We start from the raw sequence: 15912 nt of genomic DNA, 5'->3' as shown, positions 1-15912 counted from the left end.
TAACTCGTTAACAATGGGATCTTTAACCGGAAACAGATGAAGGAGAAACAAATAGACTTCGACAATTCTAATGATGGCCAGAAAAATTAAAGTTACATTGCTATGGGCGAGATATTCGTTCTAGAGCAGATAGAATAAAAGAAATATTGCTAACACTGCCTTTTCTCGCAGAATGTAATTCTGTCGTCGTTAGTTGTTGTTAAATCTAAATAAAAATTTATTATTAATATATTCTTTTTTTCTTGAATTCCTCTTCAAGACAAAGTTCATATTGATTTTAATTCCCGCAAACCCATAAGAATTTTGTATTTCAACATATTTCAGTATTTTGGTATATTAATTTGGCATAATTTAATGTTTTGCTGTAATGTTTTGCCTTTAATGAAAACAGTTATATGGTATGTCACATTCGAATACTCTTGCTTTCTAGTTTACTTTATTTATAAATTTTCAAGACCTACTGAAAAGATGTCTCAGCTACTAATAAAAAAATTTCATTTAACTTATATTTAATTTGCATTGATTGTTTTTTTATTTCTTCCTCAGATTATTAAACACCAGCAGATTCTTATTATTTTTAAAAACTTAGTAGGTCTTGATATCAAATTTTTTTAAAGCCCTAAGTGCGCCTAAATTTATATCGTCAGTTTTCGGCCTACGTTCAGACGAATAACATCTCTCCAAATTTTTTTTAAGTTTTGGTTCAACCCCGAACAAAAAATTGTTTAATTTTATTTACATCGGCATTTTGGTTTTTATTCAAAATTCGGGATGTTGTCCATTGCCAAGAATAATGGTTTCCGCACAATTAAGCCCGTGTGTCGCTGTCTATCTACTGGTTCAACGTTAATGGCAAAGTATTCCAAATTACAAAGGGTAGAACAGCGGATTGGAGAGTCGGCGTTTACTAATCAAACTCTTGGGACGAAGCTGAATGAGGAGAAGCCCTTTGCTGTAAAGGTTTTCGGTTTGAAGCAAAAAGAAGAGAAACCTCAGATCGGTGATGCTTTCTCCAAAAAGCGCAATGAGGAGAAATCTTTCGCAGAGAACACTTTCGGTCTGAAGCAGAAAGAAGAAAAGCCTATTGCTGACAAAATTTTTGCCCTTAAACAAAAGGAGGAAAAGCCAGTTGTCAATGACGTCTCCTGCAAAAAGCGCAATGAAGAAAAGTCCTTCTTAGAAACAGTCCTTGAAACTAAGAAAACCCTCGAGACAAAAGAGGAACAGATCATCGGTCTGAAGCAGAAGGAGGAAAAGCCAGTTGTCAATGACATCTCCTGTAAGAAGCGCAATGAGGAAAAGTCGTTCCTTGAAACTAAGAAAACCCTCGAGACAAAAGAGGAACAGATCATCGGTCTGAAGCAGAAGGAGGAAAAGCCAGTTGTCAATGACATCTCCTGTAAGAAGCGCAATGAGGAAAAGTCGTTCCTTGAAACTAAGAAAACCCTCGAGACAAAAGAGGAACAGATCATCGGTCTGAAGCAGAAGGAGGAAAAGCCAGTTGTCAATGACGTCTCTTGCAAAAAACGCAATGAGGAAAAGTCGTTCACAGGAAATGTCTTTGGGACTAAGATAAATGAAGAGAAACCCTTCAATGACATCTCCTGTAAGAAGCGCAATGAAGAAAAGTCCTTCCTTGAAACTAAGAAAACCCTCGAGACAAAAGAGGAAAAGCCCACCTGTGAACAGATCATCGGGCTGAAGCAGAAGGAGGAAAAGCCAGTTGTCAATGACGTCTCCTGCAAAAAACGCAATGAGGAAAAGTCGTTCACAGGAAATGTCTTTGGGACTAAGATAAATGAAGAGAAACCCTTCAATGACATCTCCTGTAAGAAGCGCAATGAGGAAAAGTCGTTCCTTGAAACTAAGAAAACCCTCGAGACAAAAGAGGAACAGATCATCGGTCTGAAGCAGAAGGAGGAAAAGCCAGTTGTCAATGACATCTCCTGTAAGAAGCGCAATGAGGAAAAGTCGTTCCTTGAAACTAAGAAAACCCTCGAGACAAAAGAGGAACAGATCATCGGGCTGAAGCAGAAGGAGGAAAAGCCAGATGTCAATGACATCTCCTGTAAGAAGCGCAATGAAGAAAAGTCCTTCCTTGAAACTAAGAAAACCCCCGAGACAAAAGAGGAACAGATCATCGGTCTGAAGCAGAAGGAGGAAAAGCCAGTTGTCAATGACGTCTCCTGCAAAAAACGCAATGAGGAAAAGTCCTTCCTTGAAACTAAGAAAACCCTAGAGACAAAAGAGGAAAAGCCCACCTCTGAACAGATCTTCGGCCTTAAGCAGAAAGAAGAAAAGCCAGTCTTTGGGACTAAGATAAATGAAGAGAAACCCTTCAATGACATCTCCTGTAAGAAGCGCAATGAGGAAAAGTCCTTCCTTGAAACTAAGAAAACCCTCGAGACAAAAGAGGAACAGATCATCGGTCTGAAGCAGAAGGAGGAAAAGCCAGTTGTCAATGACATCTCCTGTAAGAAGCGCAATGAGGAAAAGTCGTTCCTTGAAACTAAGAAAACCCTTGAGACAAAAGAGGAACAGATCATCGGGCTGAAGCAGAAGGAGGAAAAGCCAGATGTCAATGACATCTCCTGTAAGAAGCGCAATGAAGAAAAGTCCTTCCTTGAAACTAAGAAAACCCTCGAGACAGAAGAGGAAAAGCCCACCTGTGAACAGATCATCGGGCTGAAGCAGAAGGAGGAAAAGCCAGTTGTCAATGACGTCTCCTGCAAAAAACGCAATGAGGAAAAGTCGTTCACAGGAAATGTTTTTGGGACTAAGATAAATGAAGAGAAACCCTTTAATGACATCTCCTGTAAGAAGCGCAATGAGGAAAAGTCCTTCCTTGAAACTAAGAAAACCCTCGAGACAAAAGAGGAACAGATCATCGGTCTGAAGCAGAAGGAGGAAAAGCCAGTTGTCAATGACATCTCCTGTAAGAAGCGCAATGAGGAAAAGTCCTTCCTTGAAACTAAGAAAACCCTCGAGACAAAAGAGGAACAGATCATCGGTCTGAAGCAGAAGGAGGAAAAGCCAGTTGTCAATGACATCTCCTGTAAGAAGCGCAATGAGGAAAAGTCCTTCCTTGAAACTAAGAAAACCCTCGAGACAAAAGAGGAAAAGCCCACCTGTGAACAGATCTTCGGTCTTAAGCAGAAAGAGGAAAAGCCAGTTGTCAATAATGTCTCCTGTAAGAAGCGGAATGAGGAGAAGTCCCTCTTAGAAAATATATTTGGAACTAAACTAAATGAGGAGAAACCTGAAGTAAGGAAGGCTGAAACCAAAGAAGCTGTTCGCTGTTAGAAAGATCATTAGCAGGCCTTTGAATGCCGATGCATTTCACATCCATGCATCAAATATATCTCGTAGTTTTTAATAAACAAGAATAAATATTAAATATTAATAAATAGAATGCATTCTAATTTTATGATTACAAGTTTTGTAGTAAATTCAAAAACTGTTAGGTTTTGTGGACAACCTTGAATGTCGTACATTTTTAGTATGCTAGTTCATCGTTATGTATTTGATATGCTGTATGTCATACTTGCTCGTTTCGCTGATCTTCACCAAATTTGAATTGTATTTATTCACCTACTCCTTTAGCATACTTTTCTATTAGAATTCAAGTTTCTTTAGTTCTTTAATTCTTCTGATCACTAATTATTAATGATAAACATTATTTCTTTACTAATAATAGTGCAACTGTAGTTGTAGATTCTTCTGTAGTTCTTTCGAGCGTGAAAAATGTTAGGTTTTGTGAACAACCTTTAAATTGCCAATGTCGTATATTTTTAATATACTATTACATCGATATACCATTTTTAGTATTTGATAACTTTTGACTGTAGCCGTCATACTTGCTCGTTTCGTGTGGATGCGCTGGTCTTCACCAATATTGAATTGTATTCAATATTCAAGTTCACCAACTCCCTTAGCATATCTTTAATTCTGATCACTAGTCAGTCATTTCAAAAACCATTCGCCAAAGAGACTTATCACTAATATATTATTATTTATCGTGTTAGAAAACTGCAATTATGGAATTGCATTAATATTTTGACAAATTTCGAAGTTGGCCCTGCACTTGAAAAATATTCATCAAGGGAGGCGATGACCTACTCTTTTTGTAGTTTGGGGGTTACTATAAGAAAATTATACCTATTTCTATCGTTGGCCACAAAATCTCAGATTCTCTTTTTTTGGTTTCTGACTAAATTTATTTTATTCCCAGATTTTTGTAATAAATTAAATTATTTTCTTTTTTCGGAATTCATCTATTCGAAAATGATATTGTCACCCCCACGAAATTTCGGTGTTTGCAAATTTAGGTCGTTTATTCGACTTGGATCCGCCGTGCTTCTAAATCGACCATTTCGAAATTACTCGGATTCCGATAAGTGTGAGCCTGAGCCAGAGCCGAAGTGTGCGCCACCAGTACTGAGAGAGTATCCATGTGGCTTGAAACCGACGCAGTTGCATATTCCAAAGCCAACGCCCAAGCGCCCGGAGCTGATATCAATGTGGAAGTTTGAAGACTGTGAGCCAGAACTGTGTAAAATGGATCTGCGTTATGACATGAAGTACTATCGCATAACTGATAAGCGGAAGCGCAAGTATCAAGTGACATGGAACGAATGCCCTCGTCTCCTCATCAAGCCCAAAAAGGTGTGCCTCTATGAGAAATTGAAGCGTCCGAAGATCGTTCGTCGCAAGCGTAAGGCTCACTCTGGAGGCGGCAGTGCTGCCGAGGTCAAGACTTGTGCGAAAGAGAAATCGAGGAGTACGTGTGTGTATATTAAAGCGCCGTGCTGCAAAGTTGGACGCAAGCCACCAAAATGCAGAAGTGCATTCAAAAGTCTTGGAGGATGCACGAAACGTAAAGCACCATATCCCAGTTTTTCGGAGTGCAAAAAGGATCCACCACTTGAAGTACCTCCCACCGAATGCAAGTGTCTTCTCACTCCAGCCACATGCGATGCGTGGGCAGAATTAAGACGGCGTTACGCTAGAGGACAACCCCCCGCGAAGCGATGTGGTGAAGCCTAAGCTAAAAATGTAGCGGCGAAATCAGGAGAGCTATTTCAATTATAACTTATAATTATAGTTATATTTAAATTCTATTTTGTATAATTGTAATTATAAATTTTAAATTTCAAGTTATGAGAAAAGCCAACTGCATAATTAAATAAATTGATTTAAATTATGAAATTATTAACATAATTTCCACATGCAAGTTCATCAATTGGCCTTTTTTAGTATAAAATTAAATTTATATAGTAGGCGGGTTGAAATTAGTGAAATACTCAGATTAAAATTCATATTCATACTCAAATTCATAATTCATATATATTCGGTCTCAAAGTATTATTTTTAAATTATGCTGCCAAATTTGATTTCACGTCTTGTGTCTCATGTGCGATGCACAAAGGCCACAATATATTTAACTCATAGACTATATGCTAAGAGCTCAAAGACCGATGGTAAGAATACTCCCGAACGCAGCTGTAAGCGAGCACCGAAGAAAAAGAAGTGCACGAAAGTTCCAGCTCCAAGCCCGAGTTTCTCAGAATGCAAAAAGGAACCCATAAGTCAAAGGAAACCTAGCGAGTGCGACTGTCTGAAGCGACCAAATTTGTGTCCGACCAATGACAACAAATTGCAATAAAATAATAAATAGAACTTAGCAACCCAAATCGAAAATTCGAATATTATATTATGCTTTCTATTCAAATTTATTAAACATTGAATACTCAATATTATTATATTTTTCCTCAATATCAAAATTCTAAAGTAAGAATGAAATCGTTAAGGTCGATTAATATCGGTAGCTTGTTGGGTAAGACTTGCGAAGCTCTTCGTATGGCTGGCCACCCAACATTGTTGAACAATTCTTGTTGCAAGCTACGCAATGAAGCTCGAAAATTGGCTGTGCTACGGAGACGGAAACGATTTTCTCTTTTCGATCGGCAGTTCTACAGACCCCGTCCAATTAATCAGCGCATATTTAGTCGCACCTGGCTAAGGAAGATAGGTGAGCATATCATATCAATTGGATATCATACAGCCAGACTTTAAATACAAACTTAACTAGAATCTGAAGAAGAACCGATGCCTGCACAACCATTTGATCGAAGTGTGTTGACGTCGCTTACAAAAAGAATTTCCGACTGTGAACCTGCTTTTAACGATTTTAATTGTGATATGCGCAAGCGAAAAATTTCACATTCGTCCAAAGTAGAACCCAAAGTTGTTAAAAGTAGTAGATGTAGAAATAAACAGCGAGGAAGTGGGAACGTTAAAAAGTCGAAAGCTTTCCCAATCAACTTAGCGATTCGTAAACTTGGTTCCTTGAAGCATAAGTCGACGCGAATTTCTTATCCTCGCAATAACTGCATTATCAGAACTAGCGCATTTTCTTTGGATAGTAGCACATATTAAAATGATGAAATCATGTAACTCGTATAATTATGCTCGTAAATTAAAATATAACTGAGTAACCTCAGCTTAACTTCTAACCAAGTGTTTCAAACTATATTCTAAATATTTCAAATGCTATCAAAATTTAAAAATAATAAATTGATATTTTGGTTGATAGAATCAAAATTATTATAAAAACAAAAATGCGCTCACTGAAGCCTTTCATTCAGCTAGCAAATAAAGCAGGACGCGGTGTCCACATGGCTACCAATCGAACTAATCTCAAGAATAGTTGTTGGGAGCTGCGTAAGGAAACTCGTCAGGCTAACCTTAATTTCAACGGATCTCATAACGGCAGGAATCATCAGTCCTATCGATCCAGTCCAGTTGATCAGCAATTTGACAACTGGCCTAGTTCAGAGACGATAGATAAAGCTGGTTCCTCAATGCTGAACCGTACTTCGGAATATAATTCAACTCCGAGAGCCGATCGTACACACTATACGCCAACATCAATGGCGGATCGTAGATATTATCGCACTTGGAACGATTATGGAGAGAGCATTCAATTCATGAAACCAACCTTTCAGATGCAGGAATTTAAACGTCCTCCGGTGCGCAAACGTGTGCTTCCTTTTAAATTACAGGCGGATGAAGAACCGAAGCTCAAGAAAGAAACTTACTATAATTGCAATGGGCTGGATTTTGGTATTCTTTCCTTTGGACCATAGCTTTGAATAAACCTTATTTTGATTATATGATCTGGTGTTTATAATGGAAATAAGGGAATATTTTAACATAGCGTTAACATAATATCTATGGTGCGGACTCTAGTAATTACAAAGACTATAATCTGTCCGTCAACCAACCGAAATCTCAGCAATCTCTTAAAATAAAATTAAATTCTTCTTCTAAGTAGGCTTTGAATTTGCTGTCTCGTTGTGCTTTTTGTGCTGTGTTCGAATCACAAAGTGCTCATTATTTTACTTAGCCTTTCGGCAATCGCATCATTTCGACGGGCAACATGAAAATCAATCTAAATTAAAGTTTTTATAAATTTTTCGTAAAATTTTTCTTTTGGCTTTTAATATTGTCTCGAAATTGAATTTTGAGTTGCGAGTTTGCAAGCTCGATGATGCAATCCTTTAAAAAGAACCTTTCCCAACTGCCGTTGGCAATGATGCAGCTTTTCCAGCAGCCGCAACATATCGGTCTTCTGTCCGTCACGAGTTGTCCGAACGTCGTAAAGCACAAGCGATGCATGGATACATTGTATGGTGTGGAGTCATGCGAGGATTGTGCCGATGCTTATCAGATATCGGGACCCCGTGAGGATTTGCAGAAAATGAAGGAGCCGGATCCATTCAAGAGCAAGGATCCATGCTGGCAATCCTTGCGACGTACGGAGTACAAGTGTCGGACAGACCCAGAATTTTTATTAGATTCGTTCATCGATGCAAGAAAGAAATGTCTTTCGAATCCCTGTGCCTGGGACGTACCACGTGCCGACTTGACCCACTATCGACCCTCTGATAAACTGAAACGCAGATATCAGCGAACTTGGATCAAGTGTGTGGTTAAGCGACGCAAGGTCAAAATGCAGTGCGATTGCAAGCCTGTGGTACTTCCGCGTCGGAAGTTCAAGAAACTTGAGGCACTACCTGGCAAGACAAATAATGAATGCATTGGTGGTGGTCCAGACTTGGGCCTGGCCCTGTGTGTGAAACCCAAAAAAGCGGACTCACCATGTCCCCGTCTGAGTGCTAAGGGCTGTAAGCCATCTAGGTTTCCCCCATCCTGCAAAGAAGGCGGTCGAAAACCGTCAGGATGCCGCAAGCGCTTAACTAAATATCCAGCCTTCTCGGAGTGTCTAATTGATCCATTACCCGATGCACCGCCCGTTGAATGCAGTTGCCTAAAGACCCCCATGATGTGTCAAGTATGGGAGTATTACCGTAATAGAAAATCTTAATTATCAACAAAAAAAACCCACTTTTTAAATATTTGATTGCTGAAATTAAAAGAGCCACGATATAAGTTATCGATCCTTTATAGATCAACATTAGCAGAGCTAAAGATGGTGGAGGGATAAAAGAAGTCCAGAAAGCCCCACTCGAGTTTCACATCAGGTTGCCATATACCACTTTTCTAATAATTTAAAAAAAACGCGGACTATTTTGCACAACAATAATTACTTTTATATAAAAAATGTTGATGAATTAATAGTTGATTTTTTGATTTAACTGGTTGATACATTCCGTGGGTTAGCAGTATTGTAAATTATTTTGTAGATGATTTTTAAATTAGCGTGATGACACGTTTTTATAGAAATAAAGAATGCAAGTGTGCTCGACTGTAAGATATCCGCTACCCATTTTGAATAAAAGCAAAATATATCAAAAATATACAAAAAATACTAAAAAAAATATACCGAACGATACATTTGATATATCGAAACAGTACCACATCGATCGATATTTTAAGAAGACCGTAAGGCACATTTCTATCAAAACGACAAAGTCATAAAACATGTCAGTAAAATGGAATATACCACATTAAAATGCTTTAAAACGAGATAGAGAGATGCGACTTAAAATGAACCTTAGTATTTTCTGTCCTCGCCTCCTCACGCAGTGTGAATACACTGTTCGCAATTGACTCTAATTTATTGACTTTGCTTTCATTGACGAATCGTTTGATCCGAATCGAAATATGCCAAGACCAACATTTCATACATAACTATGCTTTCAAAACTATTCCTTTTTTTGGCAATTCTAAAATAAATTTTTTGTTCAGGTCTACAGAGATTAAAAATGATTTTAACATGCCGCTTGAAACCACAACAAATACTGCGCTTAACGCCTCACATCTGTCCACATTATGCCTACCACTGGGGCAACTACGATGCCAGCTCAGGGGAATGTTGTAAAATGCAAACGAAGTGCATACATAAGACGCAATGTGGAAAAACGACTGCAATACCCAATCGTTGCTATAAGAGAGTGGATAGTGCCAAGGTGCTGGAAGATGCGTACTCCAAGCAGTTGCTGGAAATCCTAAACAGAGAACAGGCCGTCATTGACTGCGATTTATTCAAGCACGACATGGTCTATTATCGACCCTCGGATAAGACGCGTCGCTACCAACGTACCTGGTGTGAGTGTCCACATATTTGGCTCAGACCCAAGCCAATCTGTTGCTATGATAAAGAAGTCAATCTGCCCATGAAACGGCGTCCAAGGCCGCCACCCCAGAAGGAGAAAACCGCAGCTGAGATGTACGCTTTCCAAATGGAACAGCTGTGCAAGTACAATATTCGATTGGGGCAATATCCGAAATTGAAATGCCACATTGTTAAAATACCCAAAAATTGTACAAAAGATAAGGCGCCATTTCCCAGCTTTTCAGAGTGTGATGCGGAGTGTATTCCTCAGTATTGTCCAACCGAATGTGCGTGCAAGTTGAAGCCAAACCTTTGCGATATGTGGAAATTATTTCACCATAATGCTGGGATGTTTAAGAAATGCACAGAGGCATTAGTTGACTACTGTCCATTCAAGAGGCGAGCTCGTGCTCTATCGTAAAGCAGATGAGGTTTTCAAGAATTTAGTAATCCGGGCATTTTTCTATAAAGTTATTTTTAGTCTCTAGCCGGAACAACTACAGATATGGAATATTTATTTGTTTAGACATTTTCAATCAAAATTCAAAATTATTTCTTTTTCGAAAACTTTTTACTTTTTTCGGCAGCAATTATTCAAAATGCGCTATTTTGGACGAGTCTATGGCAGTCGCATTGGTATAACTACAGTACGAACTTACTCCTGCAAGCAACCCGTACATTCGGATCCGCCCTGCGTTCCACCTAATACCAAATGCTTTGTGGTCGAAGACAAATGTGGCGCGGCACGAGATTATCTAACTAATAAAATACCATTGGACAAACACATGGTGGAAGCTCAAAAACGGACCAAAGATGGAGAATTCGAACCGCCCTGCTGTGTCTCACGCATGGTGTTTCCACCGCCCGAGAAGTTCAAGCCGTCAGTAACCAAGCCCAAGGAGCGACCTCCCTTTCGCTCGATGTGGGAGCCCAAGTGCGAGGCCAAGGAGCAGTTTTATTGTAAGAAGATGCTGCCGCGCTTTGATGAGATGTTCTACCATCCGTCGGACAAGAAGCGAGCCTTTCAGCGTACCTGGACCGAATGTCCGCCTATCAAGGAGCGCCTGAAAAAAGTATGCTGTCTAGATGCCATTGAGCCTCCCGAAATACAGCGAAGGGTCAAGGAGCGTTGTCCCGCTGTCACCTGCACCTTTGACTACGTGCAAATGCGCCACGTTTGCAAAAAGACCGATCCTGATCAGAATAACAAGTGCAGAAAAATCCATTGGCCCTGCTGCAAGCCAGCTCGGTGTCCACCCTACTGCCATCGGGTGCGAAAGCTCAACAAATGTTTAAGGCTACGGGCGCCGCATAAGAGTTTTTCGGAGACGAGACAGTGGCAACGTCCTCTGCGTGAACGGGAGTGTAATCGGGTGCCGCCGAGCATATGTGAAATACTCAGAGAAGGACTTCATCAAAAGCAATTTAAATTAAAGTCCGAGTGTCCAACAGGCTAGCCAGAAATCTTTCTAAGCGAATTGGAAGCTTAACAGACGAAGGATCGCAATCGTAGAGTCAAGCGAAGTTACCTAAATTGAGAAGTATTCATAGGGGGGACTCCTCTAGACATCACAATTTCTTTTTGGCCTGCCTGACGCCACTGACGATTGTAGTCTGATCACAGCATACAATATCCACTCTGTTGAGGGCAAACTACAATCGACTGTGACTTTAAATGAAATTGAGAATAATTTAATAAAATGCATTTTAAATTCATTCTTAAATTTTTACTACATCTTTTTTAACCTTCGGTATTTTTTGGATCGTTGAATACAATTTTTGCTTTACAATTTTTTCCGCCAGCCTCCAAAACATAGAGCGCCTTAAGAAGTGCATAACGCATAAGAATCCTCGACTTGGAATCATCCAGTACAGTCTGCATCTGTGCCTCTTGGCTCTTCTCAGTTTCAGTCGTATCGGTACTTACATCATATTTATCGGGATCAAATGCATCACTTGAATCGGTTTTCTGGGCTGGAGGAGCTAACGGAACCTCAATTGTTGGAAATGCTTTATAACTGTAGATGTTGCCTTGGGTCTCATTTTGAATTTTACCCAAAGCGCCAACAGTTTTTACTTGCGGCAGATCTTTATGTAAATCTGACCTAACAATGTTAATAGCGCCTCTGAAAATGATATTGGACTGTTCCACATCTTTCATACTGATTCCAGCCACTGCCAACGCATCTTGCGCTTCCTTGAGATCGCAGGTCGCCAAGGGTTTTGTGCCTTTCATACTAAGATATTTCTCTAATTCTGTAACTGCCACAGCACACTTATTGATTAGGGCATCCATTGCCTTGCAATCTACACCGAGCTGGTCTAGTTCTTGCTTCAGCTCCTGATTTGTGCATAGTCCTTCAACCTCTTGAGCCGTATTTCCCTGAAGTGTGCATCTTCCGATCTTATGATGGTCATCCGATGTTGTGTTTTTGTTGAGAAAGCCACGTGCCACTTGATCGACTTCACTGTCGCCATTAAAATGCGAAACACCTCCAATATTCATGAGTTCCTGAGATCCTGGCCACAAGTGCTTAGAAGAGGCATGTCGCATTATAGGTTTCCAAGACTTCTGGATCCAACGATATGCATTACGTGTGTACAGGCCAATCTCAATCACGCACGACATTCTGACTTTAACAAATAACCGAAATTTTGTAAACAAATAAATAAAGAGGAAAGCTTTGAATATCAAACAAAGCGATGTGCAATAATAAATAATTTATGAAGTGTCAAATCTGAAGGAATGGGCAAAACTAATAATATTTGATGTAGGAAATTTGAAATTTGTATTTCGAAAACTACCAAAAATAAGTTAACAAATTCAAATTGTCATCATCGCTGTAAGAATAGAACTTTGAATATAGTTAAATTTTCTGATTAATTTCGTTCGTTCATTTTGATTCCATGATCTAGATCGTTCTTTTTGCTCTCCTAGTTTGTTTCCTGCCTCGTTGGTTGTTTAATCTTATTATTTGTCCGTTAGATTACTCTTTTGTGGGAAGTAATACTTGTGTAGCACATTCGAGGATTTACTTTTAATACCACAAATTTAATATCAAAAATGCACAAATTTTCAATATTTGTCATACCTCTCCTGCCACAATAGATCGAAAATGCTAGTAAACGGAAATCTAATAACATCTCAAGAGTATTCACATGAACAAGATTGACATAAAGATCTCAACTGCACAAAAAAATAACTTATTCAGTTTTTTGCATGTTCGATCACTTTTTCTTTCTTTCGTTTCAACAGTAGAGACTCAGTAGTTAGACATTGCAATTGTTTGGTTCTGCGAAAATTTCTGCGCTTAAGCAGCAATTTCCTGTTGTTTCAGTTACAAAATTTAAAAATGCACGCAGGTGACAGTTGACTTTTGTATTTATTGGTTCCCCCTTCAGCTATTGAATTCAAAGTATTTTCTGAAATTGCAAGCAAATCATTTCAAACTGTTTTATAGATACTGCGAGATTGTGCAGCATAAATACAACAGTTCATAACGATTTGCATAGTAGTGATCCATCATGATATTGATACAGATTAAGGACACTTGGGGCATGGGCACAATCTCAATTGCTCGTGAGTCATGTTTGCCTTCGCACGCACTGAATCGCACTGGGATGGCGGGTCTAAGCAGCGACACTGTGGCGGCCTCTGTGGAATGTTAGCCGCTTCCATTTGCTGGCACTCCGAGTAGCTGGGAAACGGGCACTTGGTCTTGGTACAGTCCAAGGGACGACGCACAATATTACAGACGGGCGGCACCCGAGCAGCCCGACAACAGGGCATGGTCAAGCGCATGCAGTCCTTGCCCTTGTCATTAAGACATTTCAGACGCTTCTCCTCGTGGTCCTGATTGCAGGCGGTGCGCGGACAGAGGGGCAGGCAGCGCCGCGTCTTCTCGGGCGGAATGGCATCACAGTAGCAGCAGACGCGCTTAGGAACCATCCGAGGACAGCACTCCCACCATGTGCGTTGGTACTGTTGCTTCTGGGTCGAGGGTCGATAGTAGAGCACATCGAAGCGAACATCGTCGCATTTGGGACAGCACTCGGCTGGATAATCCCACATTAGAGCTGTCTCCGTTTTCATGTTCATTGGCGTCGACTCCCACATCGACTCCCATTTGTGGGTCTTCTTCTTGTCCTTATTCGATGACGGCTGGCAAACATCCTTGGAGAGAGATGTATTCCTGCAGCAGGATATTTTTGGCTGCTTTTCACAATCCTTTTCGCTGCATGGTCTAACTGGTGGATCGGTTGGACTGCATTTGCGTTTCTTGAGTGTCAGGCATTCCGTAGTCTTTGTCTTGGGACAATTCATTGGATCCCGAGGGGTGTGAACATCCTTTCTGGACAACTTATTGGAGCGATGAAAGAAGGCTTTATTGAACGGAATTACGTCGTATTTCCGGGCCAAAAGACATTTCCAGCCCGTACTCAGAGGTCTAGCAATTTGCGGCATTCTGGTATCAAGTAAATGAGCGGAACCAATAAATATTTGAATTTTGTGTAAGGCCAAAAGAAAAACGAAATGTGTGGAAAATAAATTTACTTTGTAGTTTTCAGTTGCTCATTTCATGACGCAGCAGCAGAGCCAACTGAGAGTCTAAACTAAAACTATTTTCGAAGTGAAAGGCAAATCAAAACGAATTTTAAAATAAACGAATTGTATTTCCATGAGCACATTGAGAGCAGCAAAAGAAATTTCTGAACAAACCGACTGCAGTTTGACGACAATAAATATTGTTGTCAAACTGCAGTTGGAATGTTAGAAGATCATCTGATCGTAAGTTGTCACACTACATAGTTGCTGGGACTGTCAAAGAGAAATCTTCGGAATGCCCGATTCCAATTTCCGTTTAGCTCTGAATTTTGAACTGAGGCCTTTTCAAGGAATTCTTGTTGGACATCGAGCAGTCCAGGACGCCTAAGTAGAGATCGTTGGAGATGTTGATATCGATTGTTCGATCCCAGAATAAAACCATAGATGCTCTTCACAGCCTGGACATTCTCATGACGTTGCGAATACTTTCGGTCCATGGCAGCGACCCGTTGATGATCTTGGCTGATGGTTGGGGCGCTGCTCGTGCTCAACTGGACCTTGGAGTAGCGGGTGATAAACTTGGTCAATCGCTCGGCACATATGGTGGCCAGAAAAGAGGTACCAGCCATAACCATAAGAAGTAAGTAATAATAATAGTCTTGTTAACGAAAACCACAATTGATTTAGAGAGTATAGGATTACTTTGATTTCAAACATTTGTCGTTTCCTAACGTGTCTACTGAAATAATCATTGATAGATAGATAGCTAGATAGATAGATAGACACACAACATACACAGAGATAGATTGCTGAATTGTTTCGAGTACTGTCTCCACATTGAAATCGCTGCTGCTGCTGCGCCTTTCCTTGCTGTTGTGACAGTGAACAACAAAACAAACTGCGCATGTTTAGCTTTAATTGAACATTTAGCCAAATTAAAATGCATTTTATTACGCAGCCATGAGACAAAACTTGCGACTTGCAAAGAAATGCAAAACAAGCCAAACTCGCGCCCAATCAGCCAAACTCAGCCAAAAAGGCTTGCAGACAGTCTGTTGGCTTCCTTCCCCCTCCCGGTCCCCGTCCCCTCTTCAGGTGCTCCTGAGACTGACTGAAGTCTCAAGTTGCTAAGCCACGCAACGGTTTTTCGCCGTTGTCTTATTTTTATTTGGTGTCTCTTTTATTTATTTTTTTTTTTTAGGCTGTGAATTGTTGGCGCTTTTTTATGCGAAATTTGGCACAGATTCGCAACGGATTTTGAGAGAGACGGATCTAAGAGCCAAGTGGCCAAATGGCCAAAATCGAATTGTGGAAGTCTCGAACTGAAACTGGTTTACAAGTGGAGGCGGTGGCAATTCTAAAGGCAGCTAACATGCGTTCTCAAATTGTTCAATAGCCTAATTAAAATGTGCTCGGGAAACACGTTAGGAGCCTGGAAAGTTGTACGAGTATGCAAAGAAATAAATCCAACTATTTTCCATAGACAGCAGCCCAGCTGCTGGCGCCATCTGACAGCTGACGAGTTGCAGTCACTGTTTGCAGTCACTGTTGGCAGTCACTGTCACTGTCAGGCGGGTGGATGATTGTGTTTTTTGCATGCTTATCTTTTTTTTTTGCTTTTTTGCTTTTTACGCTTTTCTATTTTCTGTGTTCGCAATTACATTTGGTTGTTAATTGCATTATGCATATTTATGGACGGCAGGCAACCATCCTGCTCACCATCAGCAACAGCATCAGTTAGAGACTCGACAACCCTGGAGCAGGACTCTCGGACTAACGGCACAAT

The 15912-nt window shown here is 40.2% G+C and overlaps 7 protein-coding genes across 8 annotated transcripts in view; 5 read left to right on the top strand and 2 right to left on the bottom strand.

Annotated features, from left to right (window-relative positions):
• LOC133841366 (serine-rich adhesin for platelets) overlaps positions 1-15912 on the bottom strand; it is a 97263-nt gene that overhangs the window by 35100 nt on the left and 46251 nt on the right.
• LOC133840634 (calponin homology domain-containing protein DDB_G0272472-like) lies at positions 636-3433 on the top strand. Of its 2 annotated transcripts, XM_062272577.1 has the most exons (3): positions 636-1234; positions 1340-2428; positions 2534-3433. In XM_062272577.1, exons 1-3 carry the CDS (start codon positions 772-774, stop codon positions 3301-3303), a joined length of 2322 nt encoding a protein of 773 aa, XP_062128561.1. In that variant the 5' UTR covers positions 636-771; the 3' UTR covers positions 3304-3433. The 2 variants fall into 2 exon arrangements, with proteins under 2 accessions (XP_062128561.1, XP_062128560.1); XM_062272576.1 differs by having other exon boundaries at positions 636-2428.
• Positions 4145-7173, top strand: LOC133841381 (uncharacterized). The gene is made up of 2 exons (XM_062273808.1): positions 4145-6031; positions 6092-7173. The coding sequence occupies exon 1, from the start codon at positions 4285-4287 to the stop codon at positions 5044-5046; it is 762 nt and encodes a 253-aa protein (XP_062129792.1). The 5' UTR covers positions 4145-4284; the 3' UTR covers positions 5047-6031; positions 6092-7173.
• LOC133841382 (uncharacterized) lies at positions 7363-8640 on the top strand. Its single transcript, XM_062273809.1, has 2 exons — positions 7363-7509; positions 7546-8640. The coding sequence occupies exon 2, from the start codon at positions 7550-7552 to the stop codon at positions 8387-8389; it is 840 nt and encodes a 279-aa protein (XP_062129793.1). The 5' UTR covers positions 7363-7509; positions 7546-7549; the 3' UTR covers positions 8390-8640.
• Positions 9147-10003, top strand: LOC133841933 (uncharacterized). The gene has a single exon (XM_062274787.1). It carries the CDS (start codon positions 9231-9233, stop codon positions 9999-10001), a length of 771 nt encoding a protein of 256 aa, XP_062130771.1. The 5' UTR covers positions 9147-9230; the 3' UTR covers positions 10002-10003.
• Positions 10032-12282, top strand: LOC133841932 (uncharacterized). The gene has a single exon (XM_062274786.1). The coding sequence runs from the start codon at positions 10180-10182 to the stop codon at positions 11035-11037; it is 858 nt and encodes a 285-aa protein (XP_062130770.1). The 5' UTR covers positions 10032-10179; the 3' UTR covers positions 11038-12282.
• Positions 12949-14184, bottom strand: LOC133842847 (uncharacterized). Its single transcript, XM_062276120.1, has one exon. The coding sequence runs from the start codon at positions 14043-14045 to the stop codon at positions 13122-13124; it is 924 nt and encodes a 307-aa protein (XP_062132104.1). The 5' UTR covers positions 14046-14184; the 3' UTR covers positions 12949-13121.

Source organism: Drosophila sulfurigaster, chromosome 3 (genome assembly GCF_023558435.1).
Source record: "Drosophila sulfurigaster albostrigata strain 15112-1811.04 chromosome 3, ASM2355843v2, whole genome shotgun sequence".
Taxonomy (NCBI): Eukaryota; Metazoa; Arthropoda; class Insecta; order Diptera; family Drosophilidae; genus Drosophila; species Drosophila sulfurigaster.
This window is presented reverse-complemented; position numbering and strand designations above follow the sequence as displayed.

Coding starts and splice junctions, on each gene's coding strand:
- LOC133840634 (XM_062272576.1), top strand. CDS start 772: ATGTTGTCCATTGCCAAGAATAATGGTTTCCGCACAATTAAGCCCGTG. Junction 2,429..2,533: donor AAAAGAGGAACAGATCATCG/GTCTGAAGCAGA, acceptor TTGAGACAAAAG/AGGAACAGATCATCGGGCTG.
- LOC133841381 (XM_062273808.1), top strand. CDS start 4,285: ATGATATTGTCACCCCCACGAAATTTCGGTGTTTGCAAATTTAGGTCG.
- LOC133841382 (XM_062273809.1), top strand. CDS start 7,550: ATGATGCAATCCTTTAAAAAGAACCTTTCCCAACTGCCGTTGGCAATG.
- LOC133841933 (XM_062274787.1), top strand. CDS start 9,231: ATGATTTTAACATGCCGCTTGAAACCACAACAAATACTGCGCTTAACG.
- LOC133841932 (XM_062274786.1), top strand. CDS start 10,180: ATGCGCTATTTTGGACGAGTCTATGGCAGTCGCATTGGTATAACTACA.
- LOC133842847 (XM_062276120.1), bottom strand. CDS start 14,045: ATGCCGCAAATTGCTAGACCTCTGAGTACGGGCTGGAAATGTCTTTTG.